The sequence below is a fragment of the Ascaphus truei genome, chromosome 3, assembly GCF_040206685.1.
Source record: "Ascaphus truei isolate aAscTru1 chromosome 3, aAscTru1.hap1, whole genome shotgun sequence".
In the NCBI taxonomy this organism is placed as follows: domain Eukaryota; kingdom Metazoa; phylum Chordata; class Amphibia; order Anura; family Ascaphidae; genus Ascaphus; species Ascaphus truei.
The window spans coordinates 185,536,091-185,554,605 of NC_134485.1; the positions used below are offsets into that span (position 1 = coordinate 185,536,091).

General features: G+C 41.3%; 1 protein-coding gene across 6 annotated transcripts in view; it reads right to left on the minus strand.

Annotated features, from left to right (window-relative positions):
• The window catches only part of TEX14 (testis expressed 14, intercellular bridge forming factor), a 541,240-nt gene that overhangs the window by 224,057 nt on the left and 298,668 nt on the right, over positions 1 to 18,515 (minus strand). For all 6 annotated transcript variants that reach the window (XM_075589773.1, XM_075589772.1, XM_075589771.1 and 3 more), the window contains exons 22-23: positions 18,025 to 18,096; positions 16,623 to 16,741 (exon numbers count right to left, since the gene is read on the minus strand). In XM_075589773.1, coding sequence (XP_075445888.1) covers positions 16,623 to 16,741; positions 18,025 to 18,096 — 191 coding nt within the window. The remainder of the gene's footprint in view (positions 1 to 16,622; positions 16,742 to 18,024; positions 18,097 to 18,515) is intronic.

The following is an 18,515-nucleotide window of genomic DNA, read 5'->3' on the forward strand; positions in this document are numbered from 1 at the left end:
GCCCCATTCAAAGCGTATCGTAGCCCATTGGTACCCCTTCCCATAATAAATGTACCATTTGACCGGATTGCTATGGATCTAGTAGGACCCCTAATAAAGTCTGCTAGGGGACATCAGCATATATTGGTAATATTAGATTATGCCACCCGATATCCGGAGGCAGTTCCCCTACGTAGCACCTCTGCTAAAAACATAGCAAAAGAGTTAATAGTTCTGTTTACCCGGGTCGGAATTCCTAAAGAGATCTTAACTGACCAGGGAACACCATTTATGTCCCAAGTAACAAAGGAGTTATGTAAACTCCTAAAAATCAAGCATCTCAGAAACTCAGTCTATCATCCACAAACAGATGGTTTAGTGGAACGGTTCAATAAAACCTTAAAGAGCATGTTACGCCGGCGGTTGATAAGGATAGGAAAAACTGGGATTGTTTGTTACCATACTGTACCTGTTATTTGCCATTAGGGAAGTTCCCCAATCATCCACAGGCTTCTCCCCGTTTGAACTATTGTATGGCCGACACCCAAGGAGCTTACTGGATATAGCCAAAGAGACTTGGGAACACGAGGTTACCCCTTACAGAAGTGTAATAGAGCATGTTGCCTAGATGCAGGACCGCATAGCTGCAGTCCTACCTATAGTGAGGGAACACATGGAAAAAGCTCAAGAGGCACAGAGGAATACGTATAATAAGGGTGCTAGGGTCAGAATTTTTTTTCCAGGCGATAGGGTACTAGTTCTGGTTCCCACCGTAGTGAGTAAATTCCTTGCTAAGTGGCATGGGCCATATGAGGTCTTGGAAAGAGTGGGAGAAGTAAATTATAAGGTGAGACAGCAAGTTAGGAGGAAACCTGAGCAAATTTACCATATAAACCTACTTAAGCCCTGGAAAGATAGAGAGGTCTTGTTAACCCTAGTATCCCCAGGTCCGTCAGAGAATCGAGAAACTGACCCAGAGGTTAGCATAGCTGAAACCCTGTCCGTTCATCAGAAACGAGAGGTCCAGAATTTAGTGAGAAGAAACAAAGAAGTCTTCTCTACACAGCCAGGTAGAACTAGCGTAATTGAACATGACCTAGTCTCTGAACCGGGGTCCGAGTTAACCTTAATCCGTACCGAATCCCAGAGGCCAAAAGAGAGGCTATAAGTTTAGAGGTAAAAAAAATGTTAAAACTAGGCGTAATTGAGGAATCCCAAAGTGGGTGAAACAGCCCTATAGTTTTAGTCCCAAAGCCAGACGGTACAACAAGGTTTTGTAATGACTACCGGAAACTAAACGCTGTGTCAAAATTTGATACTTATCCTATGCCCAAGGTTGATCAACTGTTAGAGAGACTGGGCAAAGCCCGATATCTCACGACCCTAGACCTAACAAAAGGGTACTGGCAGGTTCCCCTCACAGAAAGGGCAAAAGAAAAGACAGCCTTCTCAACCCCAGACGGCCTCTTTCAGTATAGGGTGCTGCCTTTTGGCTTACATGGAGCTCCCGCCACATTCCAAAGAATGATGGATAAAATTTTAAAACCACATGCTCGGTATGCTGCCACCTACCTGGATGATGTGGTAATCCATAGTGAAGATTGGCAATCCCACCTTCCAAAGGTCCAAGCTGTGCTCGACGCAGTTCGGTCTGCTGGACTAACTGCTAACCCCGCTAAATGCACTATTGGTCTGGAGGAGGCCAAGTATCTGGGGTATTTTATTAGCAGAGGTTTACTCAAACCCCAAACACTCAAAGTAGAGGCGATACAAAATTGGCCAAGGCCAGTTACAAAAAAACAAGTAAGGACCTTTTTGGGGTTAATTGGGTACTATAGAAGGTTTATTCCCAATTTTGCAATTAAGGCAACCCCACTAACCGACCTCACAAAAGCAAGAGGGCCGCTAATGGTAAAGTGGTCCCCCGAAACCGAACAGGCCTTTAGAAGCCTGAAAGAAGCTCTCTGTGCCCAACCAGTGTTGGTCACACCTGACTTCTCTAAAGAGTTTTTAGTCCAAACCGACGCATCTGAGGTAGGGCTGGGGGCTGTACTCTCCCAGGAGTCTCAAGGTGAGGAGCACCCCATCCTTTATTTAAGTAGGAAACTAAATCCCCAGGAGAAAAATTACTCCATAGTCGAGAAAGAGTGTCTCGCAATAAAGTGGGCTGTAGAGACGCTCAAATACTATCTGTTGGGGAGAAAATTCCGGTTGGTCACAGATCATGCACCCCTCACCTGGATGTGTCAAAACAGAGAGAAAAATGCTAGAGTGACAAGGTGGTTCCTAAGCCTACAACCCTTTAAATTTTCTGTGGAACACAGGTCAGGGCACAAACATGGCAATGCTGACGGGTTGCCAAGGATGCACTCCCTAATATCCATGGTCGCTCATCCCTCGAGGTCTGAGCTGGGGGGGAGGATATGTGACAGAAACCAGGGGATGGTAATAAATTCCATATATAGGGCTCCCAGGACACTGAACAGTTTCTATCCTGTTTAGGCTGGAAGTGCAGCCTCATAATACATGCACTCCATCCCACAGTTTGGCAAGTGCTGGAACTGAGGGATGAGGGATCCAAACCAGAGTTTGTCTGCTGCCTGATTTCTGTCACCTGTCCTGCTAATTAGAAATCAGGTATTTAAGACTGATTTCCTGGTTCCTCTGCCCTCTCCTCCAAGAGCCTGGAGGCAGGAAGTCTGCTGGAAGCAGAGAGGGGAAAAGCCTCTCCCCAAACCGGTTAAATCATTCTGCTCTTTTTTGTCTAAAACTGCAAAGTTCCTTATTTTGTTGTTGGAAGTGGAAAAGCCACTTCAATCCTGAGTCAGGGAAAACCTAAGTTAAGTTATTGCTCAGGTGAGCAGGTTTTTGTTTTGCTTGTGTTTCTGTTGTATGCACTGTGGCAGTCTCAGTGCCTGGGACTGAATAAACCAGGCATAGCCTGTTTAAAGGAACACCACGTGACGCCTCGTCATTTAACCTACCCTAAAAGACCGTGTTCTAACAGTCCCGGACAGACGGCGGAGCCCCTGAGTAAGCCGTTTGTCACAATATATATATATATATATATATATATATATATATACATATATATACATATATATATATATATATATATATATATATATATATATATATATAAATATATATATATATATATATATATATATATATATATATATAAACCCTGTCTTCCCATAAGAGAAAGCACAAAAGCAGCAACACTCAGATATAGCAAAAAGACATGTATTAGCAGTGACAAAACAGCAAACTATATATGGGTTTATAGTGTGCTGTTTTGCCACTGCTAATACATGTCTTTTTGCTATATCTGAGTGTTGCTGCTTTTGTGCCTTCTCTTCTGGGAAGACAGGGTTTATATATTGATTTCTATGGAGCATGCACCTTGACTTTATATTTGTTGCTTGGAGTGCTGCTGCTGCTTTTTGTTATACATAACAAATTTATTTATTTAAAATGCTGGTTCTAAAAAAAAAAATATATATATATATATATATATATATATATATATATATATATGAAACACAAAAGAAGCCTGCAACAGACCATAAATGAGAAGTGCTAAAACCAATAAAGTGTAGAGAATCAACACTACTGGCGGTGCTAGGGATAATGAATATATGAGAACAAAACAAAGAAAAAAGAATCCCACAGTAGCACTCTAGCGTACAAAAATATCAAAATGTATTAATCACATACTGTATAACAAAAAACAATAAAAAGGTCCGCAATGTCCACAGAGCTGATATAATACTGAACACTGATGAGTAAAATAAACAAAAGCTGCAAAAGGTTAAATGTACACATACAGCAATTCATGATAAAACTGGCATGATAGCAAGTGTCTAATGTATAAAGACCATGAATTGGAGAAGTGCTAAATAAACCTAAGGTAGCTATGTATGAAAAAATCAGAACTACAAAATTAGAAGCCAGACATCCTAACCCTGAAGTGTGGAAGCAACAAAATGGCCTCCTAACACTTGGACCGGCCGGTCATGAAGTACTGAAGGTAATAGCCCTAAAGAAAAATAGCATGTAACAGTAAATGCACAAACATAATGCAATGACAGTGCCGGTGAATTTGCACACACATTAAAGCAGCAGAGCTAGGTGACAGGTGTCAACAATAAATGCCAAAAGAGTACTTAGCACTAGTCCAAGGGTGAATGAACAGTAACCAGACGTCTGCGACTAGAAGGATGGTAGTCAGTACAGAAGCACTGAGCTCTGTCTGTGTTTCATGTTCTGTCTCTGGTTTTAAATATATATATAATTATATATATATATAAATAAACACAGAAAAAGAAACCTCTAAAAAGTACTCAGACAAATTATGCAAAATAATAATAGTAATTTATTAAATCAAAATAAGATGAAAAAAAAAAATGAAAAAAAAAAACAAACTGCTGGTTGAAACCCTGCCTGACTGAACAAAATAAATGTAAATAGGACAAAAGAAAAAAAACCTTAAACTACCATAAAAAACCATAATATGATCAAAACCTCAGAACATGTAACCACTATGGGGACAAAGTACCCATAGTGATCCACAACCGGCCGGTCGAATAAAGGAGATAATGAACAAAAAAAGAAACCAATAAAGGAAAATAAATTATAAACCTCTAAAGAAAATAAATAAACAAAAATGGTAGAAGGTAACAGGCATACTATGTTAGTGTACAGGGCACTATAGTAGGAAGACCTATAAGCATGAGACTATAAATATAGTACATGGCAGCAACAAATATTAATAGAAAGGTACTTCAGTGACCCAAAACACAAGTATCACAGATGACATATAGAGGAGAGAGACCCATACAGATGAAAGCAGTATAATGACTGCAAATAGTAATAGTATATGAAGATACTCAGCTCCTGTATGACTGTGTTAACTGAAAAGTCCTGGATACACGTAGCCACTATCACAAAAAGTTACATCAAGGGGTATTCACAGCAAATAAAATGTCCAGATAGAGTACCAGCAGCATGAAAGTCCCACCAATGCATTTCGCCCGCTAAGGCTTCTTCTAGGGTTGTACTAGGGCCATGGAACATGTCCGGTAAAATAGGGCACTGCTTAATGACGTACTGCACCGACACACTTTATTCGAGCAAATACCCGGTATGTACCTGGCAGATACCTGGAATGCGCCACTCCTCACCTCTAACAAGCCTCGTTGCATTTGCCTTCCCAGCCTGGGTTCATGCCTGGCTGATGGGCGGCTGATCTGTTAAATGATAATGATTAGGATTTAATAGGCTGCAATGCTTCGCGTGTCTACCAGATGGCATAAATTCATGAATTGTAATGCAGTATATATATATATACTGTGCAGTATTGCAGCCAGCGGGAATAAAATGCTTCAATCCCTGCTTGGAAAATAACTCAATGCACTCGGGCAGAAAACAGTCACAAACCTCAATACACCCGGGTATACCCGAATTCGTGGGACTAGCCAAGCTCGAATAAAGTGTGTCGCCAGTGTATTGGATGGGTCTCTTGTCACAATAAAGTGCCCTTTTAATCATTTTTTCGTTTTGGGTCCTTCCTGCTCCGTTTTTGCGCTTTTTGGTCTCCCTTTTCCTGTTATTTATTAAAGCGCAATAGTGCTGCCAGGGAACAATCACAGGATAACACCTATTTGATTAACACTTAATAAATAACGTCTTACATATGGAATGCTAATGCCCTGGAGGACAAAAGGAATCTGATATCACAGCTGCATTCATTCTGAACCCCTTCAGTCTACATCACCCCAAAGGCGCACAGGCTTTGGCACAGCCAAAGGGTGTGAGCCGTTTGCTGCTGTTCACTGATGTTTATTGGTGTTAAAATTGCTGTATTTTAATGTGAAACTCTCCAACCCTTTTATCCCTGCACCCAATTATCCAACTCTAAATGTTCATGATATATGTCTGTGAATTGACTGTATAACCCTGTTCATTTAATGTAACCATGTATTGTTATAACTCTGTTCCCAGGACATACTTGAAAACGAGAGGTAACTCTCAATGTACTACTCTCGCTATGCACCATCCCGACTCTTGCGTTCTTCTCAAGGATGTCTTCTTTCTACCCCCTTTGTATCTAAAGCCCTCTTCCGCCTTAAACCTTTCTCACTTTCTGCCCCGCACCTCTGGAATGCCCTTCCCCTCAATACCAGACTAGCACCCTCTCTATCCACCTTTAAGACCCACCTTAAGACACATTTGCTTAAAGAAGCATATGAATAGCACTGTGGATCAGCCTGGACACATGATACATAAAGCTTGGCCACCTGCAGACGCACTAACTAGAATTCCCTCCTACTGTCCCTATACGTTCCCCTACCTACCAATTAGATTGTAAGCTCCTCGGAGCAGGGACTCCTCTTCCTTAATGTTACTCTTATAGTGTGTCTGAAGCACTAATTCCCATGACCTGTTATTTATATTATTTGTTATTTATATGATTACAATATGTATTACTACTGTGAAGCGCTATGTATATTTATGGCGCTATATAAATAAAGACATACATACATACATACTTCCTGGCAAAACATTTTATAAATAAATAAATATGTAGTAAGATTTACTGCCTCTATGACCGTGGACCAACAGGCTGAAATCGGCAACATGTGTGCGGTTGGTCCGTGACCTCCGAAAGCAGTACATTTTGTGGCCCGTAAATATTAAAGCTGTGTTAATCGTCCCAGGCCAGACAGTCTACTGTATAAGAGCTGTGCAGAGGAATCCCAGTGAGCTGTCTCTCTGTGTGTATCTCCGAGTAGCTCTTGCAGTCTGTCTTTTAAATATTTGTTTTTATACTGTATTGAAGCAAGGGATCTGCGGAGATATAGGGTGTGCCGGTAGTCTCTCGGGCTGGAGTTTAAAGCTTCCGCGCGAAGCCATGTGGGCCCAGCCGTAGTGGCTACTAGGGATGGAGTAGCGGGAGGGGTTAACGCCTTAATTACCTTAGCAGTTTCTACCCGTTAAGGCCGTGGTTTCCAACCTTTTTTTTATTAACGAACCTTAAGTGAAATTCTGAGGAACCCCCAACCATGTCTAATAGCAACTGTGGTCAGATGCATTGTAAAGTCTTCTGTATTTGATACAATTTTCAAATAACCAAAAAATTGCAGGGAACACCTAAGGGTTGCCCAGGGAACCCTGGTTGAAAAACACTGTGCTAAGGCAATAAAGGGGTTACTGTCCAATAGATGGTGTTTTATGGGTTGGACATAGCCCTTTATTGGATGTTGGTGCCGCGGAGGACGGCCTTTATCCTGGCAGGGGTAAGTACTACTTTTATTTACTATAGGGTGTCTATTGATTGCCAATGTCGCTAAAATAAATGTTAAACCCTAAACCCCCAACCCGAGGTTTGTGGTTAGGCCTCCCGGGTGGGGGTTTATGGTTTAACAAGCATTTTAAATATGCTGTATGTTTAATGTTTTACAGTGTTTTTTTTTTAACTTTTTATTTTTCTATACTGGATTGAAGCAGGGGGTCTCCTCTCTTATTTCAGCTTTGGGGTACCCCCTGCTTCCAGAGATAGAGACCTCCATGGGGGGATGGCGGTAGCTGCTCCAGCTGGGTTAGCTTCCTATTGGCTCCTGTGGCGCGGGAGCTTTAAACCCCAGCGGGAGCGGTTATCTCCAAAAGCAGGGAGTCCCCAGAGTTTAAAGTAGTGGGGTTCAGCTCAGGAGACTTCCTGCTTTAATCCTGTATAGAAAATGTAAATAAAAGAACATTGAATTGCTGTAAGAGCTGCTCAGGGAGACAGACCGAAAAAGACTGCTTCTCTCTGAGACTCCTCTGCGCAGCTCTTAATTTGACTGATGGCTGGCTCGGTATGATTAACGTTGCGGGGGTCCCATTCAGAAGAAGGGACCCCCACTGGGTTAATCCTCCCGGGCTGCTTACTGCTTTGTTGGCCGTGATCGGGCTTCGGATCGGCTGCGTTCCGGCCCTCGCAAACTTTCATGGTACTGCACCGACACACTTTATTCGAGCAAATACCCAGTATGTACCTGGCAGATACCTGGAATGCGCCGCTCCTCACCTCTGACAAGCCCCGTTGCGTTTGCCTTCCCAGCCTGGGTTCATGCCTGGCTGACGGGCGGCTGATCTGTTAAATGATAATGATTAGGATTTAATAGGCTGCAATGCTTCGCGTGTCTACCAGATGGCATAAATTCATGAATTGTAATGCATTATATATATATATACTGTGCAGTTTTGCAGCCAGCGGGAATAAAATGCTTCAATCCCTTCCTGGAAAATAACCCAATGCACTCGGGCAGAAAACAGTCACAAACCTCAATACACCCGGGTATACCCAAATTCGTGGGACTAGCCGAGCTCGAATAAAGTGTGTCGCCAGTGTATGTCTTGATACAAGAGTCCCTATCACTTGCACTCAAAGTACATAGTCAGATATACAGATCTCAAGTGATCTGTCAGATTCCAATATCTAGATAAGAGAATTATGTTATGATATAAAAATCCTATTATGTACCACTAATCTTAACAAAAATAATACAGTTTTGTTAAACATTCTGACGTCGACGATTCGTGTTTATAATTATTTAAAGTGCAATACAATTCCCAATGAGAGGCTGCATTTATCTGTTGGCATTAGTAGGTATCCAATTATCATGGATCGTTAGTATAATTCCTGCCTCCAAACAGACACTTGTTAAGTGGAAAAAACCTTATCAGAAATAGGTTCGTAAAGTCTATATTAGACTCCTAATTGGACAAGGTATCTTAATATCATATAACTCCTCATAGATATATAGTGTCCACTGAAGTCAAAATAGATGTTTTGGGTCAATATTCCACTTAATGTCTGTATATACGTATTTAGTAGCAAGATAATGATCTTAAAATACAATTCACATCACTGCTGTACTCTCCTGTTTGGGGTACTTCTTTGCGTCATCAAAAGTTGAATATTTCAATGATCATATCCCTATGTGTCACGAAAAGGGGGGGGGGGGGCTGGCCCTGTAATAACGGGGTTACACACCAGCTGCCCACCCTCACCATCGTATGGGAAGTGAGTGGTTAACTGTTATAATGTTTATTGGTCTTTTTATTCTCCTGCCTCTGTGCAAAATGTGTTTCCCCCTGGTTACATGTATTTCTCCCCTTACAGTGTATGCACCAAACATATACACTGGGATCAGGTCGGGAGGGAAAGGGTGAATTGTATTTACAAGTTTATGGCCCTTTGTTCCCCTTCCAGCCTTTTTAATCCCCGTTTGCAGCCCGTCCCATAGGTCGCCATTGGAGCTCCATGCAAGTCTATGGAGATTTTAAGGGTTTTGGCCTGATATCAAAGAAGACCAGCAGATGGCGCCCGAGAGGATGAGCGGAATTTCTCCATTGAAGTGAATGGCGTAATGTCTTTCAATGGGGGTTCCTCGAGTCCGCTCTCCAAGAACGAGTTGGCTGCTGGCTAAACCGCAATCTCCGAAAGCGGATACAATTTCAATAAAAGAGCCTTTGAACACTAAATTGGCGTGGGAACTTGGTCACGGCCAAGTTTATTAATATTAAAATTGAAACTCCGGAACCCTAGGGTAGGTAGCAGTCTAATTCTGTTTGCCCCTAGCTCAGGGGGACCCCCTTACTCGACCCCAACAGGGTCCGACGGGCAATGGCCACGGGAAAGGGTCGTGGCCGACTGGAGGGTTGCCCCATTGACCGCAATGGCGGAGAAAAGCCGCTTGGTTTTAAAACGCCAAGTGTGAAAATGGTAAAACGTAAAACCCATATCTCCGGTTCTGTAAAGACTAGAGGGCTGGGATTTGGCCACCATACAGTCACTGCTCCGGCACGATTGCATGGCAATTTCCAGCCCTCTCCGATCAACCGAACGGAGTATGGGTAACTGTTTTAATTGTGGTTCTGCCATTGACTCCAATGGCGGAGAAATGCAATATGTCTAACATGTGCTGTTTAAGTCATATATTGATATCTCCGGTTCGGTGGGTCCCAGCGGGCTGAAAACTGGCCACCATGTAGAATCCCCTCCAGCATGAGGGTATGGCAATTTGTAGCCCGCTCAGCCCAAGCGAACGGAATATATTATTGTATATAAAATATTGTGAACTCACTGTATTTTATGCTAGTGTAAAGCCCGCGAAAACTACTGACCCATACAGTATGTTAATGGTCAAGGGGCAACAGTATGTCTACACAAAGACCACTGATCAAAGGCTCATACCCCCGGTTTGTATATACAGGGTGGAGAGAAAGCAGAACATGGCCTTTCACATGAAGTGCTATAAGTCACACCTTTAGTCCGGTTTCCCCGGCCCAGATCCCCATCTGGCAGACTTAGAGATGCCAATTCTTTTGAGTGGGGTTAGGAAAATGGAACTCAGACTGAAGGATTTTGCGCATGTGCCAGTTACCTAGGAGCAGGTACCAAAATGCTTCCCACGTTAGCTGGCAAAAGGTAATTGGGTAGAGGTAATTGTTAACCAATGCCTGTGACCCAATGTTAGGGTATAGAGCCCAAATCACATAAAAACTATGGTAAACTCTATGCCCAGTGTTCTTTGTGTTCGTCTTCATATTTCATCTGAATGATACCTGATGCCTGATGAATTGCTAATCTGAATCCTGATTACTTAATTGCCAAATTCCCACATAAGTGTATATATTCTGTATGTTATTTGTACAATCTTGTGTGTTCACCTTCCCTGAAGGAATAAACTTTCTTTATCATATCACAGTCGCATTCAATTCAACCCAGTTATTTTGGTGTATATTATAACCCTGTAAGCTACCGTGACACTATGCACCTCAGTTCAATTTATTATTACTATCGGCACGGGGGTTTGAGCAGTTAGTCACAAGTATATTTATTTGTGTCTTGATACATCTGTAAGTATTTGTAATGTTGCTGACTGCAAAACAGGATATAGACCCGCAGGGCAGAGAGTAATACAGGGACATTGGCATGGGGTCAGATGCCTGGGATGCAGGGTTAATCAGGTCCGGTTTCGAGGTTGAGGCAGGCGGCAGGCAAAGGGAAGTCAGGTCTGGTTCCAAGGTCAAGACAGGCGGCAGGGATAGGGTAGTCAGGTCCAGTTCCGATTTCGAGGTAGGCAAAGGGTAGTCATGTCCGGTTCCGAGATCGAGGCAGGTGGCAGCCAAAGGGTAGTCAGATTCAGTTCCAAGGTCAAAACAGGCAGCAGGCAAAACAAAGCCACGGCAAAGCTCAGACAGCACAGGGTAACAAGTCCTTTGCACGAGCAAAGTCCAAGGGCAACTGCCTGCTATTTAAAGGCTAGAGAGAAGCTTACTTCCTGTCAGGGGAATAAGGGCAGGAAGCAAGATGTCTGTGGTAGCTTCGGATAAGATTACATCCCTTCAGGTCAGCAGTCATCCAGGATGTTTCAGACAGATCCCTTATTGTATTAAGGCAACAGTGGTGCAATTCTGGGGCACAAAAATAGCATTATATATCAAAGAAAAAAAAACATTGAAATCAATAGGATTCTATTCCCTGATACATATGGTGCCTAATAATGTGTCTGTAAAAATTACTATGGTCCCGGTTGTAGGTCTGGGATGGATGTAGCGCGTTAGAAAAAAAAATTGAAATAAATAAATTGCTCCAGTTCTGCTTCGGTACATTAGCCCCTTATTTGTTATAAACTATGAATTGAGTTAATGGGATGAATCATATGTTGCTGTCTGTTATGCATTGTGCATATACCCTTTCCTCTCCTTTTCCAGGGACACACAAAAACTTGAGAAAACAATGCAGAGGTCTCTGTTATGATGCAGCAACAAGGACCCTGTTATAAAGCTGATCTAAGACGATACACAAAGGAGCTTCTTTAAAGAACACACCCAACATTATTTCACAGAAGTAGAAAAGTACTTAAACTGACAATAAAATACTTACTGTATGTAATTATAAAAGTAAAGACATTTTGCAAGCAATTTTGGGACAGAGCTCTAGAAGTTGTAAACTCTCTTAAGCTACTTAACATCGAGTAATGTACGTTAAGAGTAATGCTGTATGCACAAAGGATAACATTAAGTCATGTTTTCTGAGTAAAGAGCAGTGTTAACGGACGTTATGATAACTATCATCTTCTATCTACTAAAGTCTGTTAAGGTTTCGACTTAATGTTACGTTATTTAAGTTATACATAAACTTGGTGTTTCTCCTATCTGCATTCTGAAATAGGGCTTTTGCAGTGTCTGGATGGGTGTAACACCACAGTTGCGCATAATTTAACCCTTTGAATGCAGGGGGGGGCGTGGTGGCCAAGTCACACGGCCCCTCCGGCACAGAAAGGTCACGTGACCGCTTTCAATAATGGTGACATGATCACGGTGGCCATTGTGGATATTCCTCCTCCATCTCCTCACTGTTAGATCACGTCCTGCGTTTTATGGGAACAAAGGACACAATCTAACCTGGGAAAAAACAGACCTTTGAGTATGACGTAATCATGGGGCTTTTGGAGTGCCAATCTGTATGACGTAGTGACTATGTCCTGGGGATCTCAAAGGGTTAAAGAATGTGAACAAAAAAAACTATGCCCTAAACCTATAATATGATACTAATCAAATACCATATATGTAAGGGGTTTTCAAAGAAAAAATCTATACATAAAAGAAAAAAAGTTAAAAATGACAAACCAAACATAAACGTGCAAAAAACAAAGTCCCAATTTGAAAGCATGGCTACTTTTGCTGCTCCTTTAAAAGGGGTCTCTTCCTTGTCCTTTCACCTATATTGTATGTAGCACTGTTTCCCACAACCTATAGGAGATGTGGCGGCTACTGAGTGTGTGGTGCTTTACCTGTGGCTCACAGGAGGCCTGAACCTCCGCCGCTAGGAGCCTGGGGTGTACCTGATCCGTCTTGTGACAGCGCCTCCACATATGAGGGATCCTAGCTATACTGGATAACCCCTCACAGGTCAATATACCCAGTAACACACACCAGAGTATAGAATAATGGTATTTACTAGGCACAGACTTAGAACACACACATAATATGCAACAACACCTTACAAGACGTATATTGGTATACCCACACAGTACTCCCGCAGTACTTGGGTGCAGGGGCACTAGTGTCCCAGTCTTCTGCCCTCAATAGGCACTCCCACCCCAAGTGTGTGCGACAGCGCTGTCCACAAGAGTGTTAAAGTTGGTGCACTTGTAGATTCGGTATACCTGCCGGGTGCTCCAACACCCAGTAGCGCCAATGGAAGACATTGCGTACCATCTCGCGCATGCGCACCCACATAGAAGATGGCGTCGAGAGCCTCTGTCGACTCGCCCGCCTCCCTGAGTGGCGCGCGCTCACCCGCACCACACCGCCTTTCCCCCGCCTAACCGGCGGGTCCTCCGCCAACTCCGGCGGCGCCGCATACCCAACAGTTCCCCCGCTGCAGCTGAGATAAGGAGGGACCAAGTAGGGGGCTAAGGAGGATGCCAAAAGGGGGAGACCTGGCCACATGTACATGCAGAAATAAGAAGAGTAGAGGGACGTTATGGTGAAGTACATTTTATGAAATTATAAAATCAGCAACTAACGATTTTACACTCACAAGGATAAGATGAATATGCGCTCATCACAAAAACTAACAGAAAGGAGATGGAATTTCTGTCTGAGCCGCGCTGTTACCACATCCACCGTGGCCTCGTGCCTCTCTAGTACGTGGCTTAATCTGTACTTCAATCAAATCAAATTACTCTGTCTGTTCACTTGCACCCACCCTAAGCATTTCGAAGGGCCTAACTCACTTCATCAGGGATGGATAGACAACATACCCTACGGCCAGTCTCAAAGGCAAAGCACAAACTATACCAGGAAAACTTTTTTTTTTTGTACCAGTCACAGGAGTTGAAGAAGAAATTTCTTCAGAGAGACTATGAGCAGGATAAAGAATGCATTTGAAAAAGGGAAAACATTGGCTAGAGAACCTGATTGCGATAAGTGAAGTTCAGAATAAAAGAATAAAGATAATAAGAAAAAGAACAATAAAGGAACCAATTGTACCACTTGTTATAATGAAGTGGCATTTGCTATTAACTTATCATGATGTTTTGTCCTATGAATACATATACAGTATTGTATATTGTATGTTTTTTTTTTATTTTAGAAATTAGTGGTGCTGTGATTTTTTGAACTTGCCATGTTCTTTATATTGTATATTTTATGTATTTCTTGGGAGTAGCAGTACTGTAGCCCTTTGTTGGAGCATATCATCAATAATTAAGTATTGATGGCCAATTACCTAGATGGCTTTCTACCTACAGTATAAAGGGCTGATAGATATTTGTAAGCACCTTCCCTGATGGAGTGAGTAAAGCACTTGAAACGCGTATGGTAAGTGAAAGTGAATGGACACAACCGGAGTAATTTGGTTTGGCGGAAGTAGCAGACAGTCAAGTACAAGACGGTCACGAGGATGCAGTAAATGCGGTAACAGCGCGGCTAAGGTGGGACTCTTGTTTCTAATATTTCGAATGTAAATATTATGATGGGCGCATATTTATCCTATCTTTGTGAGTGTAAAATCATTAGTTACCAATTTTATATTTTATTAAAACGTACTTCACCATAGAGGTCTTCCTTGTGCACTTCTTGTTTCTGCATAAGTTAAATAACATACCGATATTTCCTGGTGTTATTTAATTTCCTTCTCTCTCTGCCAATTTAGGGTCTCGAAGGGAGTAAGGCCAAGGCTGGCATAACGTCACGTTATTGGAAGAAAATGCAACATTATGCTATGTGACGTTAAGCCTATGCTAATGAGATGTAGCATGGATGTTGTTATTTACATATAATTAGCTTTGTGGATACCACGTTAAGTCAGGGTACATAGCGTTCGAACATACTGGACACCTAACAAGCTCCTATTGAACCCCCAAAATAACCACAACATATATATAAGCATATGAGTGTCGCAGAGGAGTGCTACTGAGCATGGCAATATATATTTAAAACCAGAGACAAAACATAAAACACAGACAGAGCTCAGTGCACATCCAGTGAAATTCATATACGGTACAGTGCCTAAATATATATATGTATAAATATCTATTAAATAAAATGGTCTTTTAGTTTAACATTTTTGGCCAAAATTGTTGTAAGCCCCTGAGCCACTGCACGGCAGACCACAATTCCAGGGGTCCCTAACACTAATATAAATTCTTAATAACCTGTGCAATACCAGGAAGAATGATTTATAATAAATCTGTCAATATTAGTTGCAAAGTTCTAAGTCTGATTGAAGCTTTTAATAACCTGTACATTACCAGAAAAAGCACTCTGTATTACTCTGTGATAAATCTAATACAGAGTGCTTTTCCTGGTAATGTACAGGTTATTAAAAGCTTCAATCAGACTTAGAACTTTGCAACTAATATTGACAGATTTATTATAAATCATTCTTCCTGGTATTGCACAGGTTATTAAGAATTTATATTAGTGTTAGGGACCCCTGGAATTGTGGTCTGCCGTGCAGTGGCTCAGGGGCTTACAACAATTTTGGCCAAAAATGTTAAAACTAAAAGACCATTTTATTTAATAGATATTTATACATATATATTTAGGCACTGTACCGTATATGAATTTCACTGGATGTGCACTGAGCTCTGTCTGTGTTTTATGTTTTGTCTCTGGTTTTAAATATATATTGCCATGTTCAGTAGCACTCCTATGTGACACTCATATGCTTATATATATGTTGTGGTTATTTTGGGGGTTCAGTAGGAGCTTGTTAGGTGTCCAGTATGTTTTACAATTCTTGTTCAGCTAGTCTTAGCTGATTGGAGAGTGGCAACCTCCTACCTAATTGAAGCTTACCCCCTCCCACATTTAAATGGTTAAAAGCTCACTCCATAGCATCTCCCACTCAGGGGAACTTGCTTGCTTGCAGTTTGGTTGTGACAAATCTAATACAGAGTGCTTTTCCTGGTAATGTACAGGTTATTAAAAGCTTCAATCAGACTTAGAACTTTGCAACTAATATTGACAGATTTATTATAAATCCTTCTTCCTGGTATTGCACAGGTTATTAAGAATTAATATTAGTGTTAGGGACCCCTGGAATTGTGGTCTGCCGTGCAGTGGCTCAGGGGCTTACAACAATTTTGGCCAAAAATGTTAAACTAAAAGACCATTTTATTTAATAGATATTTATACATATATATTTAGGCACTGTACCGTATATGAATATCCCTGGATGTGCACTGAGCTCTGTCTGTGTTTTATGTTTTGTCTCTGGTTTTAAACACATAGCGTTCGATCCTGTTTTAGGTAACATCACATTATTTTACCTAACCTAAGAGAGCTTAGTACATCTAGACCTAAGAATGGAAGGGGAACAATTCTCTTTAATTTGCCTGTAGTTAGACCAATTATTACCAGAGTTACTTTCTATCTCCTGTACCTAGGTAGGAACAATCTAAAGAATTAACTTCCATGCCAGAGGATAATTGAATCTGTTCAGTTTCCTAAAGAGTTATAACTGTAATAAAGACAAGTGCTACAAGTTATTGATGTGTTCTTCTGAGTAGCACAAGGCAAATACTTGACAAGAAAGCAAAAGCTTAAAAACTCTCATACACTTCATGTACAGTTACCTGGGCTGACAGGAGTGCTGACGCTAGTGGGAGCATGCTTGGATCTGGGTGTACAAGGCTTTGAAGGGCTCGTGCGATCACATGCAATACTGGACAATTCCTGAATGTCTATAACAGATCTACAGAAAGCAGAAGAGTTGTTAGAGGGCTAGTGTAGGATAAAAGGTCTATGATTATTCTAACCTCTTCAGTACTTACAGAGTTTGCAATCCATTGCTAAACAAATGATGTCGTGGAATCCTATGTTGCAAACTCTATCAATTTAGGCAACCATGTATCAAAGTCTTGAGATGACAAATCTGGCCAAAAAGTGGTGTAAAATATAGCACCAGACTTATTAAAGAAAAAAATCCCATAAAATGCAATAGGATATTTTTCTTTTTTTAAATGTGGTGCAGTTTGTTTGCTCCAGTTTTGCAGCCAAAAGACTTTGGAGTATATGTACCACGGCAAACTGGTACCATTCTGGGGTAAAAACACAGCCCCAGATATATTAAAGAACAACAAATCCTTTTGTTTTCCAAAGTATATTTTCCTGTCCTGTGGCAATGTTTTTGCTCAAGGAATCGCACCACTTCTGCCTTGTGGTATCAAAGCAAATGTGGAGCAAAACTGATGCAATTTGCATAATTTTCATCACTTTGTGTCTGCATGAAGGTTTTTACTCCAAATGTTGCCCTGTGTACGGCAGTTTGCAATTTGGGGAGATTCAAGAGGATGAGTTTCTCTGCGTCTCTGTATGTGACTTTTTTTTTTATCTTGAATTTGCGTAACAAAGTCTGAGGTGGTGTAACCTTTTCTGGCTAAAAATGCAAAAAAATGAATTGACCAAGGCATCAAATCAAACTTCTAGTCACACTTTTATGTTTATACATCTTCAGGGTAATTTTCCTTTGATACATACCCCTATATGCTTAAAACTGCAGTGACAAATACTCTGCTACTCCTAGAGAAGTTATTGTGTAGAAAAGTGGTTGTTCAGATAGGAAACAATATTATAGATATAAACTTGCACGTAACTGTACAATTGCATGCTCAAATCCTCATTAAAATTAAGGGATTTGTACACGCAGCCTGATACCTATATGCCAATGTTTTTCTATATATGTACAGTAATGCAGGAGGGCTGAGAGATATGACAATTTCCACAGCCAGCGTATTTTCTCTCACAGAAGCCGAAGCAGCCGATAGGGCCATTTTCTGCCAAAATTCAACATTGAAGACAATGAGGAAGTTCAGCCAAAAATAGCCTAACTATATAGCATCAGCCCCAGGGGTGCATAGCAGGTTAAGCATTCCAGAGGAATCGACAGCAAATGAGTTTGTTCATGTTGCTATATGATACATAAAATGAGAAAATTAATCCTGGACAGGTTGGCATGACTGTAAAATATCCACTTACACGCCTTTCTCAGTTTTTTCAGTTAATGTTTCACATTGCTCATAGGAACCTTCCTGTTCAACTTCTTTTATACTGTTAAAAAGAGAGAGAGGTCACTTTGTTTCTGCAACTAAAGCTAGCTGTGGGTCAAAAGTGTTAAATCAAAGGAGTCAGAGCAAATTCATTTCATATCACGTGGTATCCTTTAAACCCCAGTAGAACTTAACAATACTTAGATTTGCAATAATATGAATGTGCTCAGGCATGTACTGTAATATGTAGCATTCTATTGGTCATTTCAGATTATTCATTAAAATGCAATAGTGCTGATCAGTACACTATTTCATTGGGAAATGACTCAGCACCTTTCTATTGGTGGCAGAAATGTAATTCCTTTTACTGCAAACCAGGAGGTTCAGGGAGATGGAGGGAACACAGATGAGGTTCAGGTAAGCTTAGCTTTTTGGGGGGGATGGGGATTGCTGCTTTATTTTCTTCAGTGCTGTAAAGCA